General features: G+C 40.0%; 1 protein-coding gene across 3 annotated transcripts in view; it reads right to left on the bottom strand.

Moving 5' to 3' along the window:
- Positions 1-22512, bottom strand: part of SLC25A13 (solute carrier family 25 member 13) — a 186207-nt gene that overhangs the window by 11294 nt on the left and 152401 nt on the right. For all 3 annotated transcript variants that reach the window (XM_077856830.1, XM_077856831.1, XM_077856832.1), the window contains one exon: positions 1999-2137. In XM_077856830.1, the coding sequence (XP_077712956.1) occupies positions 1999-2137 (139 nt within the window). The remainder of the gene's footprint in view (positions 1-1998; positions 2138-22512) is intronic.

The following is a 22512-nucleotide window of genomic DNA, read 5'->3' as shown; positions in this document are numbered from 1 at the left end:
TTTTCTAAGGGAAGAGTTACAGGCGCTCTTTTAGTAGTGTGAGGAGAACAGGGCTTGGAGAGAGCCCTAGACTTTGATCTGAGCTCTAACAGATATATCTTCTGGTTTTATGACTGATTTCTAAAGTAATTTACAGACAGATTCTCTTGGATTTAATGTAATGCTGGCTAACATTTACTGAGTATATGCTGTATTCTAGGCACAATGCTCTGTCCTTCATAGGTTCTTGCTTGTATCTCACAGGCACACACTGTCATCCGTACAAGCATCATCTCCATTCACAGCCATGGACACCGAGGCTTGGGAGAGGTTAGGTAACTTGTCCACGTAATACACTATTCAAGTGGTATGGCAGTTTTCCCCTTAAGGTCCTACCTCATTTCAAATAAGTAATATATAATACAATGTACAAAATAATACAAAATACATTGTATTATAACCTTTTGATAGGAAAAAATGCCATCATTTATGCACATGTAAAGGACATACAAAAGGACACAGTTAATCAATGGAAAAGTTGGGATTAAAACCGGGAATTCTAGGGGCACCTGGGGGGCTCAGTGATTGAGTGCCTGCCTTTGGCTCAGGTCATGATCCTGGGGGTCCCAGGATCAAGTACTGCATCAGCCTCCCCCAGGGAGCCTGCTTCTTTCTCCCTCTGCCTATGTCTCTGCCCCCCTCTCTCTGTGTCTCTCATGAATAGATAAAATCTTAAAAAAAAAAAAAAAAGCCCCAAAAACAAAAACCTGGGAATTCTATATTCTAGTCTCAAGACCATGATTTCTTGAGAGGCAGAGTGGCCTTTATGGAGGAAGGTCCCTGAGCAGCCAGGAAAGGACAACCCTACCTCATTCACCAATGTCACTGCCTTTTAAAAAGAAAAGGGATTAAAAAAGAACTAGAGAGGAGCTTCATGAGTTCTTGCCTTCAAGGGCTCCCCAGGTACAGGGGGCCCAAGAAACAGCAAACAACTTCTCAGAGCAGGGGGTTGTTCTTCTGAGACTCAAGCCACAAATCTCTGGAGAACCACCCCTTTATAAAAACCTTTGGACCCAGGCATCCCTCCACCGCCTTAGGGTTTGTTAACTCATTAAATGTTTGCCACCACCTGGAAAGCAAATCCAGCTCATTCAAGCCTTTAGGGTCTCTGAACTAGGAGCATCAAAGATGGAATGGATTCCTGCTGTGGCTATATTCCTCTGGAAATTTACATTGTGATGTAGAAGACAACCTTCCAGCTCATCTATTTTTTTTTCCTATTGACATATTCGCTGTAGCACTGAAAACAAGAGTTATTTCCCTCTGGGGTTCAATTAACATACCCTGTTCCTGTAGCACAGCTACAAGGAATCAGATCTCCTCCACCGAGTTGTTCCTGATTCTACATTACTTTTATCTAAATATTAACTACTACTGAGAGGCCTGGGAGTCTTAGTTAAGGGTCTACTGTTGGCTCAGGTCATGATCCCAGGGTCCTAGGATGGAGCCCCACGCCATCAGGCTCCCAGCTCAGTGAAGGGTCTGCTTCCTCTCCCTCTGCTCCTCCACCCACTTGTGCTGGTGCTCCCTCTCAAATAGTCTTTAAAAACTTTTTAAAAAGGTTATTAAATAATAAATACTGCTTAAATTCTGGACAAGTATTTATGTACTATTTTGGTTAGACACCTTTAAGCCCAAGTATCCATATTTTTAAAAACTCTCCACTGAACAGTTATCACTGTTATGCTGTGAAGCGAAACTCTGAAACAATACAGAACTTGGAATTCAACAATACCACAAAATGCACCAAATTTCAATGAGCCTTTTCTGGAGTTAAGAAATTAAGCTTGCCTAATCTAATCCGCCAGAAGGTTAATTTCTTCTCCTTCTTTTCAGAGGTATTCAAAGCAATCTAGAGCCACCTCATTTGCACCCTATCAAGAACTCTAAGCAAAAAAGTCCCAGGGCAGTGCTATGAGAGGGGCTCAGGGAGAACAGAACTCTGCGAGGACCACTCACCAGCTATGGCGCCAGCCAAGAGCAGGCTTCCAGGACTAATCTGCCCATCTTCATTTGCAAAGGAAGCCTTCACATGAGCATAGCATGGGAAGTAGATGGCCGAGAAAGGAATGTCCCGCAGAAAGCATGCTTTGGCACCCTGTACATTTGAAAAGGAAGAAAAACCACATGAAACACATATCCCATTGAGAAGATCAAGCTTTTCTGGAACTTACCTCAGAACAAAATATTCCTGGAGAAGACCAAGTTTGTACTCACAAGTTGAAAGGGGAACAGAAAAAAAAAAAAAACCCAAATTCTACAAGTAATAAATCTGAATTTTGTTTTTAAAAATAAAACTAACTTTATTGTGCAGCATGAGGAAGAAGGGAATAGTTCTCATTTATTCCAATGATAAGATTTCAATTAAAACACTCTTGGAACTCTGCCTGCAACATCCTTTTAAATCCCTACTGATGGCAAGTCATTCATTGGCATTTCAAGGAGTATCTGTTCTCAGAAGATGGGCAGCAACAAGCAAGGTACCCCTTTGTTTACATACTAGGAAGTAGACAAATTATGTAGGTGCCAGTGGAAGAGGTATGTTTTCTGAATTGTTTGAGACTCTGATGAAAGTGTTGGACTCTTTCCCAGAAAAAAATTACACATACATAAAAAATTATATACCTTTTCAAGGGGTTCATGGATCCACTAATTTATTCACATACTTACCCCTTCTCCCCCAGGGTATGAAACATTGATAAATGCTTGTTCTAAAGCCTTAAAATATTTACAATAATTCCTACCCATTTAAGAGCTGTGTGTAGAGCAATTAGCAACTAGAGCTAAGTCTTCAAATAATTTCTGGTGCCAAAATAATGCACGGGGAGGCCTTGAAAACTGATGTGTGCCCAGAAACATAGCATTCTAATGAAAACCACAAGACATATATTGTGTTTTAGGCAGGTCTAAATGGGAAGGAAGTCACCCCTTTCAACACCTAATGATTTAATGCAACTTCTTTCACAGATTTCTAATACCTAAAAATTTCCACTAAATTGAGAGATTCTTCAAAGAAAATAATGAATCCATCCAGATTCAACAGATCTAGCCAGGCTCAGTGACATTTTAGTATGGTCAAGTTATGTTGGATCTCGGGTATTTTTGCTCAAAACTAGGCTCCTCTCTGTCAAAGTTCCTTCACACTACAACATCTGTTACTATAGTCTTTGCTTTCAGACACCATCATTACAATCCTGACTCAAACTGAGACTTTTGGTAATAAAAACCCTAGTCTTTTTCATAGGGATTGCTATTAACCTAGGGATACTGTAACTTAATTAGTTGCTTTAAATAAGTAACATAAGCAGGACTTTGTTTCATCCTAGTAAACTTCATCGTAGCTTGGCCCATCCTTCTAACCAGGACCAATGCTTGGAATCTGGAATCTGTTATGTTGGCTCTTCCTCAGTCAATTCATCCATGGCCGTGTTATCTTTGTCCATTCTGTGTGTGTGTGTGTGTGTGTGTGTGTGTGTGTGTGTGTGTGTATAAATATATAAAAGGCGGGCAGATCCACATCAAGTACTGCCAAACAACCCACATTTCGGTATCTTGTCAACCCCCAAACTGTTGATGCCTAACTGAAAAGAGAAACACAAAAACCACCACACCCAATTCCTCCTTTTCTATAGGTGCAAACGGATGCCCAGGATGATTAATCTATCAACTGCATGTTTATTAATGGCCACACTACTGGCTTGCTCAGGGGACATCCTTAGAGCAATGCCAGAGACAGGTCCAATATTCAGGACAGGATTCTCCAATCTTTTCATCTCCCCCAGCTTTTTCAAGGGGGAAAAGTGCAGTAGATTGCCAGTATCTATGTACAGCATCAGTACTCCCCTTATGACCAGTTAATGTGGGAGGGCGAGACTTTCACCTGGCTATTTTTATTTCCTTTTCCTCATTTGCCTCCAAACCTTCCTGTAAGTTCTGCTAGCCCTTTACTCTCTCTGGCATACTTTGTTCAGGAGATATTCAAAATTAGGTGCCAAATAACCAATTCAAATTAAGATCAGGTAAATCTTCATGCCTGGCCCCTCCTCTATAGTAAAAGAAACATTGTCATATTACTGACTTTCTAAACAAATCTCTTTGGAGTAATTTTTTTAGGCTAATACAATTCTTTCTCCCACAAATCTTGCTTTTTTGCCAAATCTATTAGTTTTACTTTTAACCTCATCTCCCAAATCTTCACATTGTAGAGCCAAGTTCCAGTTTATTTTATTCCTGGTGATATTTTTCCCTCAAAATGTCCTCCCCCCTCAATTATTAAATATTAACTGCTCATCACAGACAATACAGAAAAGCATTAAAAATTTAAATTTAAATTGTACCAGCCAGAGATAACCACCACAACTGTACATGTTTTGGGGCATTTCCTTCCACAATAATATTAATAATCATTCCATTGTTGAGACCATCATTCTGTGGTTCTGACTTATCCTTTTCTTCTCCTTAAATTCACAGTGTATGGTTTTGTGGGATTTTTTTTTTCAGGGGGGAGGTTGGGGAGACAGGGACTGTTATGGTCTCACATCTCATACACAGTCATATTGCCTAAATTTCCTTTCTGTTTGTTTGTAAAACTCAACTGCCGTCTTTGGTCTCCGCTGTCCTATGGACTGGCCCCATATTCTTACCCTTCTCAAAGCTTCATAATGACTTCACTTTCCCATTTTCCTCTCTTTGGTCAGCGTCAGGTAAAGCTGCTCATTACCCCATTCATCTGATGAATCAAGGTACACCTATCACCCTGCAACTACCTTGATGATTGCAAAGCTGGGAACATCACCTCCTTATTCATTTAAACCCCAAATATCACCCTTTCCACTGAGGATTCTTTAACGAGAAGGCAGACAGGGAGTGACTTCCATACAACTCCACACTAGCTGTACTTTCTCAGTACTGTTCGTAGTTTTCTTCATGCTCTTCTATCTGCCTATATCACTGCGGCCTATTTCAGAGAGTAAACACCAAGGGGCCAGGAACCAGGGGCCAGAGAATGCTCAGCAAAAACTCTGGCTGTCAGTTGGAGCCTAAGGCTTGTTCTGGGGACACTGATTTGACTGCCAATTTACACAGAAACAACAACAATGCACAATTTAGAAGAGAAAGAAGAGGCTTTGGGATATTTTGTCAGGCTCCTACAAGGAAAACAAACTTATTTCTTGGAGAAACATATTAGATACCAAAGCCAAGCTTCTGGTTTTTCAAACAAAGATCTATAACCTGTTGGGGATACAAAGAGCTCAGGAAGTAGTTGTTGATGATTTTGTACTGAAATATGAGAGTTTAAAAAAAAGGAAGAGAACAGCAGTTATTAGCCTCTCCGATGCTATGTGGCTGCAATATAATAGGAAGGCTATGATAGGAAGACATGATGCAAAATTAGAAACCTCTCCGTGACACAGAAGAATAAGGCCACGGGAAAGCAGTTGGGTCTTCCCAAGGGACGCCCCCTCCTGTCCTGAAATCATGACAATAAATACTGTATCTGTGTATTATAAGGGGTTCAACATGCTTAAAAAGACATTTGAAAATATTCCTGATGCCCGAGAAGAAAAATGGCCTGATTAAAACACAAGTAAGCCAACAAATAAGAGAACAAATCCAAGGAAAAAGTGGAGCTGCGCCATGAAATACCAAAGGAAAAATGGGTCAGGAAAATGTGTTTTTCCTATCTGGAATCAGACAATGTCGTCAGATAATTCATGCATGCTAGAGTGAAGATCAGGCCATGAAAGAGGTCACAGGTTTCTTATTATCTGAGAAAAGAGAGAAGGAAAAGCCAAGGAAGAAAGAAAACCTATGGGGCTGGGAGTTTAGGAATAAATGATGGAAAAACCACAGAAATCCCGAGGAGGTGTCCCCTACCCTACCTGCTGGTAGTCAAGCCAGGGGGGACAAGGGGGTGTGGGTCTCCCTGCCTCTCCCAGCAGCAAATCACCCTCCTGAGTCACGGGGTGTCCCTGGCCTCTCTCACACCCCAGGCATCAAAGCCCAATTCCCAAGGATGGCTAACTTTGCAAAAGGTTGGTGAAAAACACTTCTTACATTTCCCCAGCCTTCTTTCCCCACTACTTTCTTCAGGTCTAAGGTACAAAAGCAGGTGCCAATTTGTCAGGCTGCCTCAGGCAACACCTGACCTATGGCTCCCGCACAATGAAAAGGGAAGCAGGCTGTGAAGAAGGCTTTCAAAGTTCCTAGAGTAAGAATGCTTGTCTCTCCAGATTCCCTGATAAATCCTTCATTTCACAGTGAATATCCAGTCCCCTATCACAACACAAACCCGCCTGACTTGAAATCTCCTTGCCCCATGTAGGATTTTTACTAAGTGATTAGCCATTCTGAACATGCAACTTTATAAGAAAGGGCAACATTCCATGCTGCAAAAGAGTCTGCGTCAGCAACACTAAAATAATTACTTTGGCCATTAAAAAATTAATAAATTACAAAGTGTGTGCCACCTAAAATAAATCTTTAAAGTCCTTGCCCTATAAGTAAAGCCCCACATTTTCCTGCCTTAAGTCTTTTTCACCGATTCTCCGGGGAACTCTGCCCTCACACACTCTTCAGGTTGGCCCTGCATTTCCTCTGCACACACAGTAAAATAACTTGGGGGAAAATTCATAAATGCAAAATGCAATCATCTAATCTCTTACTATTCATTAAAGCACTTTCTCCAAAGAGGGAAAATTACTGGTTTTTTATTTCCTTTTAACAAAAGGCCCACTAATGACAGACAGGAACAATAAAAGGCATCTCAGAGGAGACCTACATATAAACAAACTGGAATCAAAACTCAGATCTAGTTTAATTCTCCACTCTGGCTCCATTCCTATTCTGTATCATTCTAAGGCCTCTCATCATCATTCTATTTTAGAAGTCTAGGAAAAATTCTTCAAGGCTTGGTATCACTTAACCTCCAGTTAATTGTCTACAGTCAGCACAGGCCACTCAGGTTCAGAGACGCTGGTCATAGTATCGCCATGGCTAAAGAATTCTTTCTTCCACTTCTCACGCTTTTTTTGATATGGACACTGGAAAGCCCAAGGGAGCTTAATCAGTTCTTAAGTTGCTGGAATCATCCACTCAAAGTTTACTCTGGCAGTTCTGTCAGGCATGAAATTGTCAAAAGATAGAACACAACAGGATTTGTATCTCTCTCTCTCTCTCACACATACACACACACACAATTTCCAACATCTTCTCTTCTTTTAAAGCTCTTCATCAAAAACAAAAACAAAAACAAAACAAAACAAAACAAAACTCTTCATCTTGGATGGTATCACACCTACCCAATCAATCTGAGGAACAAAAAACCTTAAGAATGATTGCTGATAAAGAAGTCAGGGCTGGAGCAAGTCTTTTCGCATGCTAAATCCTGCTTATTCTAGCTGTACCTGCAACTACAGCTCTAAACAGTGTATTTCTAATACAGGAGAAGGTAATTACACTCATAAAGGCACCTCTGTGTCAGGGCCCAGCACCAGGAGCCAGCAGGTCTGGGAGACCGAGGCTTAAGAGAGACTCCTGCAGTGAATGCACATTGTCTAGCACGGGGAAAAATACCAGACAGAAGGACCTGCAGCATTCAGGACAACAGTGGTACACCTTGTCTGAGGAGGTTATTTAATGCTTCTGGCACCTGTAGTCAGAGCCACCCCTCCTTTCCTACCTTACAGGTTTAGAATTTATTTGGCATGTATAATTGTATATTTTGATCCTGGAGCTACAAACAATGGGCAGCATGTCAGGTCTTGATCCTTAGCATTCCTTTTGGTTTCCCCCAAGTGAGTTAACCCTTCTATACACAGTCTGGCAGTACCTCTCCAGCTCAGTCAAGGGAGAGTGAGGTCCAAGTGCCCAGGATTTGAACAGGGGGAGTTTCAGTATCTTGCTGAGAAATGGCACTGGTGCCAAGACCTGTTACGTGATTGTGTCACTGGTGTTAAAACCAAATGACCCAGCCAACAATTGGAGATTTGAGATCAGTGATACTGAAATTACTTCAATTTGAATATAAAGTATCAAAACCTACTATTTAGTTTCTTTAGCTTAAGGACTTTGATACTGGTTTCTCCTTATTCTCCTTAATTTCATTGCAATTCTAACCAAAGCATCTTGGGGACTCAAGCTTGCCTTTTTTTTGGTAGGAAATAACACTCCTACCACTCTCGTTCTCTACTCTTCTATTGTATACTGCTTCACTAACAACGATGCTTGTATTTGGACAGGCTGAAAATCCAGTAAGTGGCACCTTGTTTTATTACATGGAATTTTAGTCTCTGAGCATGGCACCTTCACAAAGCTAACCTATAAAACATGTCTCACCTTTTCCAGTTTTCTTTCCTTTCCATTCTTGCCTTCTTTCTTCTGACATCTCCCCACTATCTATTGCAAGATTCAGTTGGTTTCTACTCTAAGCGTTAATGTCCTGGAAATTTTAATATGTACACTTATTGTCCTTGTTATCTTTACCTTCTTCCTGTATACTTGCATTTTATAGGACTTACATTATAAACAATCCCCCCATCTTACTGTCACATGCTTTACTTCTAGCTTTAAAAACATGAAGCATTATAATTATCACCACACAATTATTTAAATTCACACAATGCTATTTAGACTAAACTTTTACCACTTTCTTTGTTCTTCATTCCTTGCTACAACTCGAAACGGTCATCTGGATCACTTTCCTCCTACCTGAAGTACATTCTAGAATTTTCTTTAGTAAGCGTCTCTAGGTGATATGCATTCTGAATTTTGCTAGTCTGAACAAGGTCTTTAATTCATCCCTGCTCCTGGGAGACATTTGTACAGGGTATAGAATCTAGGTTGAAAGGTTCTTCCTCCACACATTGAAAATACTGTGCCAATGTCTCCTGACTTCTACTGTTCCTTTTTTGAAGTTAGTTGTCAGTTCAACCATTCTCCTTTAAGGGCCACCTGCTTTTCTCTCTGGCCATCTATGAGCTCTCTTCAGCTTTAGTATTCAGCTTTTTCACTCTGACATGTTTAGTCTAGGTTATTTTTATTTATCCCATTTGTGATTTGTTGCGCTTCTTGAACCTAAGGACTGCCAGCTTAATAGTTCTGGAGAATTTTTAGATATTATCTCTCCTTTCCTTCTGGTTTTCTTTTATACCTATTAGACCATCTCATACTTTCCTCTGTGTCTCAATCTCTTCCTCTATTCTGAGTAAGTCTCTTATGTTCCAGTTCACTAACTCTCTCTTTGGCTATGTTTAATCTGTTGTTAAAGCCAGAATTTTGAAATGTTCAGCTTTAAATTTTAATCATTAGAAATATTTTCACCTCTTTTAATTTTTTAAATTAAATTTATGCTAGTCATTGGACCTAAACTGTCATATCACTAAAAAGGTTACTCACATTTAGTAGATGAGGAACTTGAGGTACAGAGATACTAAGAACTTTACCCAACACCAGACAGCTAAGTGGCAGAGCAGTGATCCTACAGTGTCTTGCTCTTAGTGGGGAGTGGCACAATTCAGATGGAGATCTGAATTCTCAGAATATACATTTTGACTATGTGTTTGAACAGTCTACTTCTTCTCTGAAAAGTCATTTTCTTCAGGGAGAGTTGCATGTAGAAAGGTGGAAGAGAGAATACCCAGCTCCACTAGCTGATCGGCCATAATGGTTGAATGCAGAGAAATGGCCTCCACTGAGTGTGCTGAAGGGGATTGGAATAAGGAACTTTTTTTTCTTTCTCCTTGGACTCAGAGATCTTCATCAAGGAGAAGAAGTGAAAAAAAGGAATTATCATAGACATTGCCTGTGTAATATTGCAACATTCTGAAGGAAAATTCTCAAGGGCAAGCCATCTTGAGCATCTCCTTTTCAAGGCATTAAATTGCCTTAGCCATTGGCAGACAGGATATTTGAGCTGATCATCCCATCGAAAACAAAAATGTTGGGTAATGTACTTCAATTTATTTTGTAAAAGCCTTTTCAAATTCATGAATTAGTAAGGAATATTCAAGCCAAAATTTAGGTGAGATAAGCAGAACCCTAAAGCTGACTTTTGCCTTCAAGACATTTGCCAGACACCTGAATTTTTTTTTTTTTAAGATTTTATTCATTTATTCATGAGAGACAGACACAGAGAGAGAGAGAGGTAGAGACACAGGCAGAGGGAGAAGCAAGCTCCATGCAGAGAACCTGATGTGGGACTCGATCCCGGGACTCCAGGATCACGCCCTGGACCGAAGGCAGGCACTAAACCATTGAGCTACCCAGAGATTCCTGACAGACATCTGAATTTGAGCATTAATTGCTGATGTCCCAGGGGACAGGCAGGTACTACTTGAAGTGCTAAGTTTAAAAGAAAAGGGTAGAACTAACGTGAGTCAAGCTGAGTCAAGCGAGGCATCTAGGTCACAATATGTAAGGAGGTATTTACTCTCAGGTGCTGACCTTGTATTGAACAGCCCTGTTACTGAACAACTCCTTCAGGTCTCTACTTTAGAGACCACTCTTGCCTTATCCAATTTCTGGTCCTTAAAAACATCCCTCTTCCATAAAGCTGGACCTCAAAGGGTTGTATCCTCAATGTAAGGGTAAAATTAAAATGCTTTCTTTTACCATTCTGGACCATAAGAAAAACTGCTTTGGTTCTGGAGAATGAGAGAAGGAAAAGGGGAAAATCCTCCCCTGGGAATAATTAGGAATTCTAAGCTTGTCTTACATGGGGTTGTATAATGAATTTATATTTCTTGGGTAACATGAAAACTCTCAAACTGGCAAAGTTTTGAATTGGTATTACCTCCAGGAACCTGACAGAAGCAAACACAAGCTCTCTCAAAAGGAGCCCACCTTCACCCTTGTTATGATAAGCACAGGATGTTATATGTATATAATGAATCATTGAACTCTACTCCTGAAAGCAATGTGGAACTGTATGTCAACTAGAATTTAAAAAATAAATAAATAAAAAGGAGCCTACCTTTAGCCCAGACATCAAAAAATTTTCATATATAGTGTTCCAAGGAAAATGAACAGCTCATAGTCTAAAAATCTCAAGTCACACAAGGAAACAAGCAAAGTACTTTAAGAAGAGATAACAGGGATCCCTGGGTGGCGCAGCGGGTTGGTGCCTGCCTTTGGCCCAGGGCGCGATCCTGGAGACCCTGGATCGAATCCCACATCGGGCTCTCGGTGCATGGAGCCTGCTTCTCCCTCTGCCTGTGTCTCTGCCTCTCTCTCTCTCTCTCTCTCTGTGACTATCATAAATAAATAAAAAAAAAATTAAAAAAAAAAAAGAAGAGATAACAAAAAATACCAGGTGGCATTTTAAACCTACAAAGACTTAAAATTTCAAAATTGTCAGAAATAGAAAATGTTTTCATTGGTTTTATTTATTTATTTTTTAAATTAAACTTAAAAAATTAAAAGGGGTAAAAACATTTATAATGATTAAAATTTAAAACGTAACATTTCAAAATTTTGGCTCTAATAAGAGATAGCCATAAATACCAGGCAGAGTTTTAAACCTACAAAGACTTAAAATTTCAAAATTGTCAGAAATAGAATATGAATGTTTTCATTGGTTTAAAATTTTTTTTTAAACCACAAGCACATCTGTGATAATTCCTTTTTCATTTCTTCTCCTTGATGAAGATCTCTGAGTCCAAGGAGAAAGAAAAAAAAGTTCCTTATTCCAATCCCCTTCAGCACACTCAATGGAGGCCATTTCTCTGCATTCAACCATTATGGCCGATCAGCTAGTGGAGCTGGGTATTCTCTCTTCCACCTTTCTACATGCAACTCTCCCTGAAGAAAATGACTTTTCAGAGAAGAAGTAGACTGTTCAAACACATAGTCAAAATGTATATTCTGAGAATTCAGATCTCCATCTGAATTGTGCCACTCCCCACTAAGAGCAGGACACTGTAGGATCACTGCTCTGCCACTTAGCTGTCTGGTGTTGGGTAAAGTTCTTAGTATCTCTGTACCTCAAGTTCCTCATCTACTAAATGTGAGTAACTTTTTTAGTGATATGACAGTTTAGGTCCAATGACTAGCATAAAGTACCCAGTATACTACTTAGCAAAAAGATCTTCAATAAAAGGTTATGATATAAAAGTAATTACCATTATCTAAGAAAAGCACACTGTCCTGTTGCAGCAGAAAATGGAAATAGCTAATATATTCTTAAACAACTTGCAGCTGAAGTATGACTCCTATACGGTTTCATACCCGAATCACAGTAGAGGAGTTCTATATTTACCAGGGTAGGAGCCAATCTTTTATTTGGCAAAAGACCTAATCCTACCAGAAAATTTATACTGGTTTGCTAAATTGATCATACCCCACATGGGACTTTTTGGCTGTCACCTAATCTCCTTAATTTTACAATCAATAAATTTTTTTAAAATTTTATTTATTTTTTATTTTTTAAAAATATTTATTTATTTATTTATTTATTTATTTATTTATTTATTTATTTATTTATGAGAGACGAGAGAGAGAGAGAGAGAGAGAGAGAGAGAGAGAGAGAGAGAGAGAGGCAGAGACACAGGCAGAGGGAGAAGCAGGCTCCATGCAGGGAGCCTGATGTGGGACTTGACCCCGGGTCTCCAGGATCACACCCTGGGCTAAAGGCGGCACTAAACCACTGAGCCACTGGGGCTGCCCAATAAATATTTTTTTAAATTGGATACCTTTTAAATGAATACCTCCATCACAATGAGAAACCAGACAACATATTTAGAGCACTCTATTAGCAATGGATTAGTAAGTAGCATCACATTCAATAATGTTAAACATGAAAGACTACATATTACATTTCAAAAGTTTAATTAAAATAAACAAACTGTTGTGTTAAAACTAATTCTGCAGGTACTCAGTAAGAAACTTCAGCAAAAGAACAAAACACTAACTTGATAAAAATGTTCGCCTCTGGAAAGATAGGTTATCTGTGGCATGGGACTAGGAGATCAACATTTTATTATTCTCTTTTATGTCTAAATTTTCTTCTTTTAAAAACTATCTTGCCTCCTAAAATAATTTTTTAAGAAACATGGGGTGCCTGTGTGGCTCTGTTAGGTTAAGTGTCTGACTCTTTATTTTGGCCCAGGTAATGATATCAGGGTTATGATATCAAGTCCTGTGTCAGGCTCTGTGGAGCCTGCTTGGGATTCTCTCTATCCCTCTCCCTCTGCCATCCCCTCTCTTCCTCTCGAAAACAAAACAAAAATCATTGTGGCACACATCACTGAAGAACTATGGCACTCTATGTTTATACTCTCTCACCTCCCTTAACGCTGGTCACTTTAAAGGCAATAATGATACCATATTCACTCTGTAACTCTAGGTCCTAGTGAGTGTTAGCTCTAAACAAATATTTGGTGAAGAAATGAAAAAATAATTTAAAAAATAACCATTTTCTAATGTTTTTAATTTTTATTTTCTTTTAAAGTTTTAAATTTTAATTCCAAATATAGTTAACATACAGTGTTATTATACAATTTAGTCATTTTCTAATATTTTTAAGAATCTTTTCTAGTCCCCTTAGCACACCCAACTCCTTTGGACAGTATTTTCCACACAAAATATTTTTCTAGGTGTTTCCTCTTATTTGCTATTCCAAAATCCAAAGAAGAATGCTTACCTAGAGACAGCTATTGACCACACATCAGAAATTACCCAGGACTGGAACAGAGAGGAAAGAACGAGGTATTTTTACAAGAATCCATTAGTTGACATTCTATTATTTAAAATTAATAATAAGTAACAGGGGCACCTGGGTGGCTCAGTGGTTGAGCTTCTGCTTTCGGCTCAGGTCGTGATCCCAAGATGGAGTCCGGCCATCGGGCTCCCCACAGGGAGCCTAATTCTCCCTCTGCCTATGTCTCTGCCTCTCTCTGTGTGTTTCTCAGGAATAAATAAATAAAATCTTAAAAAATAATAATAATAACACATCATGCAAACTATATGCTAAGATCTACCTTTGTCCTTTACATGCATTATTTTTGTAAATCCCACAACACTTTTTTTTTTTTTTTTTAAGATTTTATTTATTTTATTCATGAGAGACACAGAGAGAGAGGCAGAGACACAGGCAGAGGGAGAACCGATGTGGGACTTGATCCATGTGGGGAACCGATGTGGGACTTGATCCCAGGACCCTGGGACCACAACCTGAGCCAAAGGCAGACATTCAACCTCTAGCCACCCAGGCACCCCTTCTAACAACAATCCTATGAACTAGTTGGTACTATAACTATCCTCTTTGTAAAGATGATGTTTCTAAAACACGGGGATAGGAAGATTTAAAAAGTCTTTTTTTTTTTCCAGTCTGTCTTCCTTTAATACAACCTTTAAGCATAATACGAACAATATCCTATGACTTCCAGTATTATTCTCAAGTTCACACTACATTAGATACAAAACCTGGCCCCTTGAGGTGTTTGATATACTCTTCTGAATTTCTTTATTTTATTTTATTTTATTTTATTTTATTTTATTTTATTTTATTTATGCATGAGACACAGAGAGAGGCAGAGACACAGGCAGAGGGAGGAACAGGCTCCATGCAGGGAGCTTGAGCCCTTGCTCCCCGGACGGAGGATCATGCCCTGAGCTGAAGGCAGACACTCAACCGCTGTCCTCTCTTCTGAATTTCTAAAATTTTGCCTTTTAGAGATAAGATATCTAAAATTTTCATCTTCATCAAAGATATTTTTGACAAAGCTATCAGGAAGGCACAGAGTTATTTTTCAATGAACACAAACATACCATTTGAACAGCAATATGGTGTCACTGACAGGTTACCTGACTTTCTGCACAGAATATGTGATGTGCGTTGCTATTCTGGTTAATATGAGAGTTAAAACAAATAAAAGGGCCCTCTTGCTCCAAAATGGATAAAATAATTTTAATTTCTATAATTTAAAGAGCCGATACAGAGATCTAAACATGTTGTTATTCTAAAAAACAAAACAGAGTAACTTGAAGTCATTCTCCTAGAGTATCTACCATATTGAAATAGCGCTGGGTACTAAAAACAATTAGGAAGAACAGTAATCTAACTGCCCTGGCCTATGCTATCCATGCTACTATGCTCAGTGCCATTTCAGTTCTTTCCACTACCATTCTCACTGTTGACAATGACACTAAACCTGCCAACTGCTGCTCACTGTCTATGCTCAGTATATAACCTTGTTTTCAAACTTCCCCTAACTATCCAGGCATGTTCTCTCTACTATCTGGCTCAATATATCTTTATGTGATAGGTCAGGTTTCAAAGAGAGATTGTATGGAGTTAGAAACCCAGCCTCCTACTTACTTACGAGGTCTGTGACCTTAGACAAATTACCTAAATCCAACAAGACTCCTTTTCCTCAGCTGTAACTTGGAGCTAAAAAACAAAACAAAACAAAACCTACTATCTGCCTCTTTGGCTGTAGTTAGGATTAAATGACATCACATAATATAGAGCTTTAAGCATAGGGCCTGGCATTATTGATAAGCACTCAAAAAACACGAGCTCCAGTAAGCTTCTATGCACTGTGCACATACATGTATATGTGTGTGCGCACGCCCAGACATACATACACATTCACACACACACAATCTTCTAAGGCTGGACTCTGTCTCTACTGCCTCTCCTGAAAATTCTAGCACCACATTCATTCTTGCTATCTTCAGTTGCTTCAAATCTTTCTATCTTCAGTGATTCTTTTTCTTATGTCTAGAGATAGGTATGGTTCTCACAACAGAATTGAGAACACAATAACTTTCTCAACTTCCTCTCTCCCCTAATATTCTTCAACTCTACTTTTTCTTCCAGTTGCTATACTCTTTCCCTTCTTTTTTCCTTTCACAGTAAAACCTTTAAGTTGAATGGTCTGTAGCTGCTAGTATTTTCTCATTATGTTTCTACTTCTGCCATTCTTCTTAAATTGATTTCTTAAAGATAACCACTGACCCCCATCTTTTACATCAAAGACTTTTTCTTGGGCTTTTATCCTAGTTGGTTTCTGCTGCACTTGATACTACTCACCTCTTCCTCCCCTGCCTGTACTTTATCCCTCCACTAACTCCTTTTAACAACTGTTCATTTTACTTCTCTACCTGACAGCTGCTTCTAGTTTTTCTACTCATTCTTCCTTCTGCCACCTAAAGGCAGGTGATCTCGGAGTTCCATCATTGGTGCCCCATCAACTTGGAGATCTTACTCCCTCCCTCTCCTGGCTTCATGCGTGCAGATCATTCCTGGTCCCAGCCCTCTAATAAGTCTCTGGTCCTACGCTTAGTAAGGCAAACGGAGATTAGGGCAAATGCCACACAGAGGAGTCAGGAGACAGTGTTAGCCTTCACCTCATCCCTACCTACTAAGTTATCAAGTTAAATTCTCTTCTCAATTAGAAAGGTAACACCAGGTAGATGGTCTTATAAAGTTTCTGCAGCTTCTTATATATTAAAAATTTCTATAATGTATGATATTGCCATCTATCCATGTTGCTCAAGCCAAAAACCTGGGAGCCACCTTTTAATCTTCTTTACTTTTCACCCTGCCACACTTTCTAAGACTTTGTGAGACTATCAAACATCTTTCAAATATATCCCCTCTGGGGCATCTAGGTGGCTCAGTGGTTGAGTGTCTGCCTTTGGCTCAGGTCATGGTCCCGGGGTCCTGGGATCCAGTCCCGCATCAGGCTCCCCACAGGGAACCTGCTTCTCCCTCTGCCTATGTGTTTCCCTCTGTGTCTCTGATGAATGAATAAATAAAATCTTTAAAATATATATATGTATCCCCTCTCACTGTAGATAAAAAAGTGATACAAAATACATGTTTAAACCAAACATAGATTTTAAACTGATTAAAAAAAACAAAAACAAAAACAAAACCCTCATCCACATATATCCCCTCTCTCTCCAACATCAAACCCTACATTAGGTTAATTCCACCCCTCTTCCCTGCAATCCACCACCAAGATCCACCTAACAAGCACCCAGCCTTCAGTCTGGACCTCCTATGCAGCACTGTCCACACTGAAACTGAATTACCCTTCTTCGAACACAAACCTCATCATGCCATTTGTCTTTGCCTTCTACTGGTAAATAATGACTCATCCTTTAAGGCTACTTCCCCCTCTTCAGAAATCCTTCTTGACCTTGCCACCAAGTCACCCCTACCTCCCCTAGAGCCCTGTCTATGCCCCTGACAGCCCTTCCCAGCCACGCTGTATTCCAAACATCTTTTTACCTGACTGCCCCAATGAGATGGTAAACTTCTTATAAAACCATTCATTTTTTAAAATTTATGTTTATATCCCCAGGGTCCAGGGCAGAGCTTGCTGGATGAAGGAATGGATGCCTCCAGAAATGACAAAGCAAGTTCTTGAATAATTAGCTGCTTTCTTTACATTCAATATCATAATCTTTGGTCATTACTTGCCAATTCACTGACTTTCTGTGCTCTAATATCCTTATTTATAACTTGGAGACACCTGGCTTTTGCTTGCCATTCATTTGCTCAACAAATATTTATTAAATGTCTGTTTATGTGCAGAAACTGTTATAAGCAGCATTGAATAAGGTAGGTCGCACACACACACCCACATATATAACCAGCAGATGGTGCCGGGTGCTCTGGACAGAACTGGAAGAGGACCCTGGCACAGGGAGTGACCTGGCTGTCTTTCTGAGCAATCCTCTGCTGACCTAAGATGTGAAGGGAAGAACCTTTAGGCAGACAGAAAAGCAACAGGGGGTAAACTTGGAATATCTGAATGAAAGAAAAGCAGCCAGTGTAGCTAGCAGAGTATGGTACAAAATGGAGGGTAGAGGAGATAGATAGGGCCACAGGGATTCTATCCTAAGTGCAGCAGGAAGCTGTTGGATGGTTTTTCAGCAGGGAGACATGGTTTCTGACGGTACACTTACTTCTCATTTCCTCTTGTTTCTGCTCAAGTATCATCTCATGTGAGAGGCTTCCGTGTTGACCCTATTAAAATGCTACCTCCCTCCCAATCCTATCTTGCCTTGGCCCTTCTACGCACTCTCACCTGCCTCCTTTTCTTCAAGGTTCTTAGCAGTACCTGATATCAGACTTGGGTTTTTTTATTGTTATCTCTGTTTGAGCATAGCTGACACAATGTTACACTAGTTTCAAAGTCTCTATGTGTTGTGCTTACAAGTGTAGCTGCCAGCTGTCACCAGACAACACTGTTAAAATACCACCACCTCTATTTCCTACGCTGTGCTTTTTATCCCTGGGGCTGACTCATTCTGTAACTGGAAGGTGTACTTCCCACTCCCCTTTGCCCCTGTGCCCATCCCCCCCACCTCCCACCAGATTTATTTTCTTGATGGCTGACTTTTTCTACCCACCAAACCCTGAGCAGGGATGTGACTCTTCACAGCCACATCCTAACCTATCAGAACAATCAGCTTTCATTAGAAGTGTGTTGAGTGCATTCACAATCAACTAATCTGATTTACATTTTATTTATTTATTTATTTATTTATTTATTTATTTATTTATTTATTTATTTATGATAGTCACGAAAGAGAGAGAGAGGCAGAGACACAGGCAGAGGGAGAAGCAGGCTTCATGCACCGGGAGCCCGACGTGGGACTTGATCCCGGGTCTCCAGGATCGCGCCCTGGGCCAAAGGCAGGCGCCAAACAGCTGCGCCACCCAGGGATCCCCTGATTTACATTTTAAACAGATCAACTCTAGGGACAATAGATTTAGCAGAGTCAAGAATCAAAAGGAATAAACCCATGAGGAGGCTTTTACAGAGGCCCAGAGCAAAGATAAAACGTGGGAGAAGTAAGAGAGTGAGAACTATGACCATGGTGGCTGCAAAACCATGTAATGGTCCTTGGTGTTAGAAAATTCACACAAAGCGATTGTCCTCCAAGTAATGACAGGACAACTGTTTTCTTCAGGTGGGGCCATGAACTCATAAAAATAGAAATTTTTAAAAGCTGCTAAATTGAGTAATTATTATGTACTCGTATGTTCTCAAGCTCAAATCGATAAACTGATATAACTTGACAAAATCTATTAACACTAAAATAATGCACATGCCCCTTGACCTAAACATCTTCATTGCTATGAATTTATCGTTTGTATATACTTACAAAAGTAGGTCAAGATATACTGCAGGGATATTCACTTTGTCATTGCTTATATCCTCAAACTGGAAACAACACAAACACCCAACAATAGGAAACTGCTTAGAAAAACTCAAGAAAAAAATTTTACACAGCTATTAAAAGAGGAAAAAGCTTTAAAGTATATTGTATGCACTTGAAATTCATGTAACATTGTATGCCAACTACAGTTCAATTAAAAAAAATGGGGGTGGTTGGGTGGGCAGCCCGGTGGCTCAGTGATTTAGTGCTGCCTTCAGCCCAGGGCATAATCCTGGAGACCAGGGATAGGTCCCGCGTTAGGCTCCCTGCGTGGAGCCTGCTTCTCCCTCTGCCTGTGTCTCTGCCTCTCTCGGTGTCTCTCATGGATGAATAAATAAAATCTTTAAAAAAAAAAAGATCTATTGTGTATTTAGAAATATTCTATTTGTGTTAAACACACAGACACACAACATTGATATTGATACAATTTGTGATATACAGAGAGAAAAAGAGGAAGGGAGAAGAGAGGTAAATATTGATGTAAACAGAAAGGCTTTCCTTTCTTAAGGATATATAAGAAACAAAGAGTGATTATCTTCTGGAGAGAAAAGGAAACCGTATAGAGAGAATCTTACTTTTTCACATACCTTTGTGAATTATTTTATTTTTTTGAAACATAAACTTGTATTTTAACTTTTAAAACACACAAACATCTCTTTGAGACTACTAGCAGAATAAAAAAGAATGTATCCAATATATTATTACTTGCTTTCTGGTTTTATGGACAGAAGTTAGCTCCAATGGCTCACTTATACACACTCCATGAGTGAACACACGTACACGACATGCATGCATGTGGATGAAACATATATCTGAGCACTGTTAAATGCAATGGAACAAATGCCTTTGGTTAGAACACACTAGATACAGCCCATGTCCCTAAGTGACCACCTTCCAGGGGAGAGCCAATGCGTTAATTTGTGATTACACAATCTGAAAGCAATTTTTGACAATGCTTGCTGCCCTGGCTGTCACCATTTCTGTGACTGTGTTTTTGTCCTCAAAACGAGACGTGAACTGGTCCACTGATTAAGGAAGCATCTTTTTAGCCTCTATCAGCTGTGCTGCCATTTAATGTGAAATGATGTTGTTTCCCTCCCTTCCTACAGTGTAATCAAAGCTCTCCGTTGGCTCCCATGGAAAAGGTACCATTCAAAAGACATATACCACTTTCTTTTTTGTAACAGAGTTTATTTTACTAATGCTTCAGGGGCTTACAGAGTAAAATAAAATTTATGTAGGGATAGGGAAATGCAATCTCATATGTTCTTTAGAAAAGTAGTACATGTTGCAAGTTTTGTGTAAAAAAATAAATAAAGCCACATTATATTCAAATAGCTCTTTCAGTGGCAGTCAATTATCCTGCCTTGACTTCAATCACCTACCTGGGCTGCACACCGACTCAGTCTCTCTCAATGTTACCAAAAGAGGGGGGCTTTGTTTGCAGAGTTCACTATATCTGCTCTAAACTATTTCTGACCTCAGGAATGTGAAATGTTTACCACATCCACTTTTTTTTTTTTCAGGTGTAAATGTATTTCTAAAGCAAATATTCTAATTACCATTTACTGAGAAGTCACAGAATAGTTGGGTATTTTGCAAGTCAATTCAGGAGAAAAATAGCAAGACAGGTTAGTCCAATTTTGGTGAGGTTAAACAGCAGGCCTAATCACACAGGCAGAGCCACTCAGCAAGCTCCCCTCCTGGGTCCCATATTGTCATGTTAACAACAGCCAACAAAAGACCCAAGGGAAAGACAAGGCAGATTACCAGTCAGCCGGGATGGTAGTTCTCTCTTTAAAGATCCACCTGCAGGGACACATACTAAGTTCTAAAGTATTAGGTCACTCCAGGTCATTTGCATTTTTCTACTCAACTAAGACCAGAAACAGAAAACTTTTATCAATGAAAAGCGCTATCCTGAAGCAAAATCACATTAAACCAGGCAGAAATGCCTGACAGGGATGGATCTTGAATTGCTAAATGACCTCTGATGGGGGGTGGGGTGGGGGTGGGGGTGGGTGAGGTGAGCCAGCCCAGAGGAGGAGAGATATTCCCAAGAAACAACACCTGAGGCTGGGAGCTGGGACACACACCATCAGGGCGGTAATACAGGAGGCGCAGACTCAGCAGAGAGGTGAACTCTGCTAAGTAAGGGAGGTCTAGACTCAGTCTCGGCCAATGCAGCCGATGACACCAATGACCCGCAGAAAGGAGGAGACTGCCAAGTCAGTCTCTTGTATGGAAACCAAGTTTCCAGAAGCCCAAAGTGTTAGTGACCTCACTTGGTAATTACCAATACACCAAAAGCGGCGTTTTGTAAGGCTTTTTGTAAGGCGGCAGCAAGCCCTGTGGAATGCCTCTGAACTAGATTAAACCACCAGGCTAGTAATTAAACTAACTTTATATAGGAGAGGTCTCTTGCTCAAACTTGAGCGGTCCTGCTCATTTCAGGAAAGCAATCATAGCATAAAAGTGGAACTTTCAAAAGCAACTTCTGAGCCTCAATGTCAGCACAGATACCATCCCTCAGCGGCCTCTGTTCTAACCGTGAAAGCAGGAGCCTGACTTCTCCTAAGGGGTGTTACAGGGGATTTGGGTTTTGAAATGCTGTGAAGATGGAAAGGGCTCTCAGTCTCCTATCATTTGCAGGTAGTTTAACAGTCTCCGTTTCTGTGTCAGCAAACAAGTTTTTACCATTTTATCTTTCGAGACATTTCGATAGCAGTCATTGCCACAGTACCTAAGTGCTTTTCACCAGACAGCCCGCTGAAAGACTGCCTGGCATCTTGTCAGAATGACATGCTGCCTCATTGTGTTACAGTCTGCAAAGAGCCTAAAAATTTAGAAAAGATGATTTTTCTTCAAATTTATCAATGCTATGCTTCGTGACAATATGGCTAGTCCTTGTGCAGCTGGATAATAATCTGGGAACCGAAACAGCTCTAACAGTGTGCTCTAGGCACAGTCACACATGGAGAATCTGTAGTGCTACTTAAAAAACCGGCGTGTTTATTCCTAAACACCACATCTGCTTAAATATAAGGGAAGTTCTTCCCCCTGGAATGAACCCCAGAAAAGAAGGTGTTGCATTATATTCAATTCTAACAGAGTCTCGGATCATGGGATACTTTTCCAATCACTTCACCTTGAGAAGTACAGAGTGGCATCTGGGGAAGGGCAGATTCTTCTGAAACAACCTCAATTATTACTAACACTAGATGTTTACCAAGATTGCCTGCAAAAACTTGACTTAAAAAAAAAAGGTTAAAAAATATTCCTGGGGGTAGGATC

This window comes from Canis aureus, chromosome 18 (genome assembly GCF_053574225.1).
Source record: "Canis aureus isolate CA01 chromosome 18, VMU_Caureus_v.1.0, whole genome shotgun sequence".
NCBI classification, from domain to species: domain Eukaryota; kingdom Metazoa; phylum Chordata; class Mammalia; order Carnivora; family Canidae; genus Canis; species Canis aureus.
This window is presented reverse-complemented; position numbering and strand designations above follow the sequence as displayed.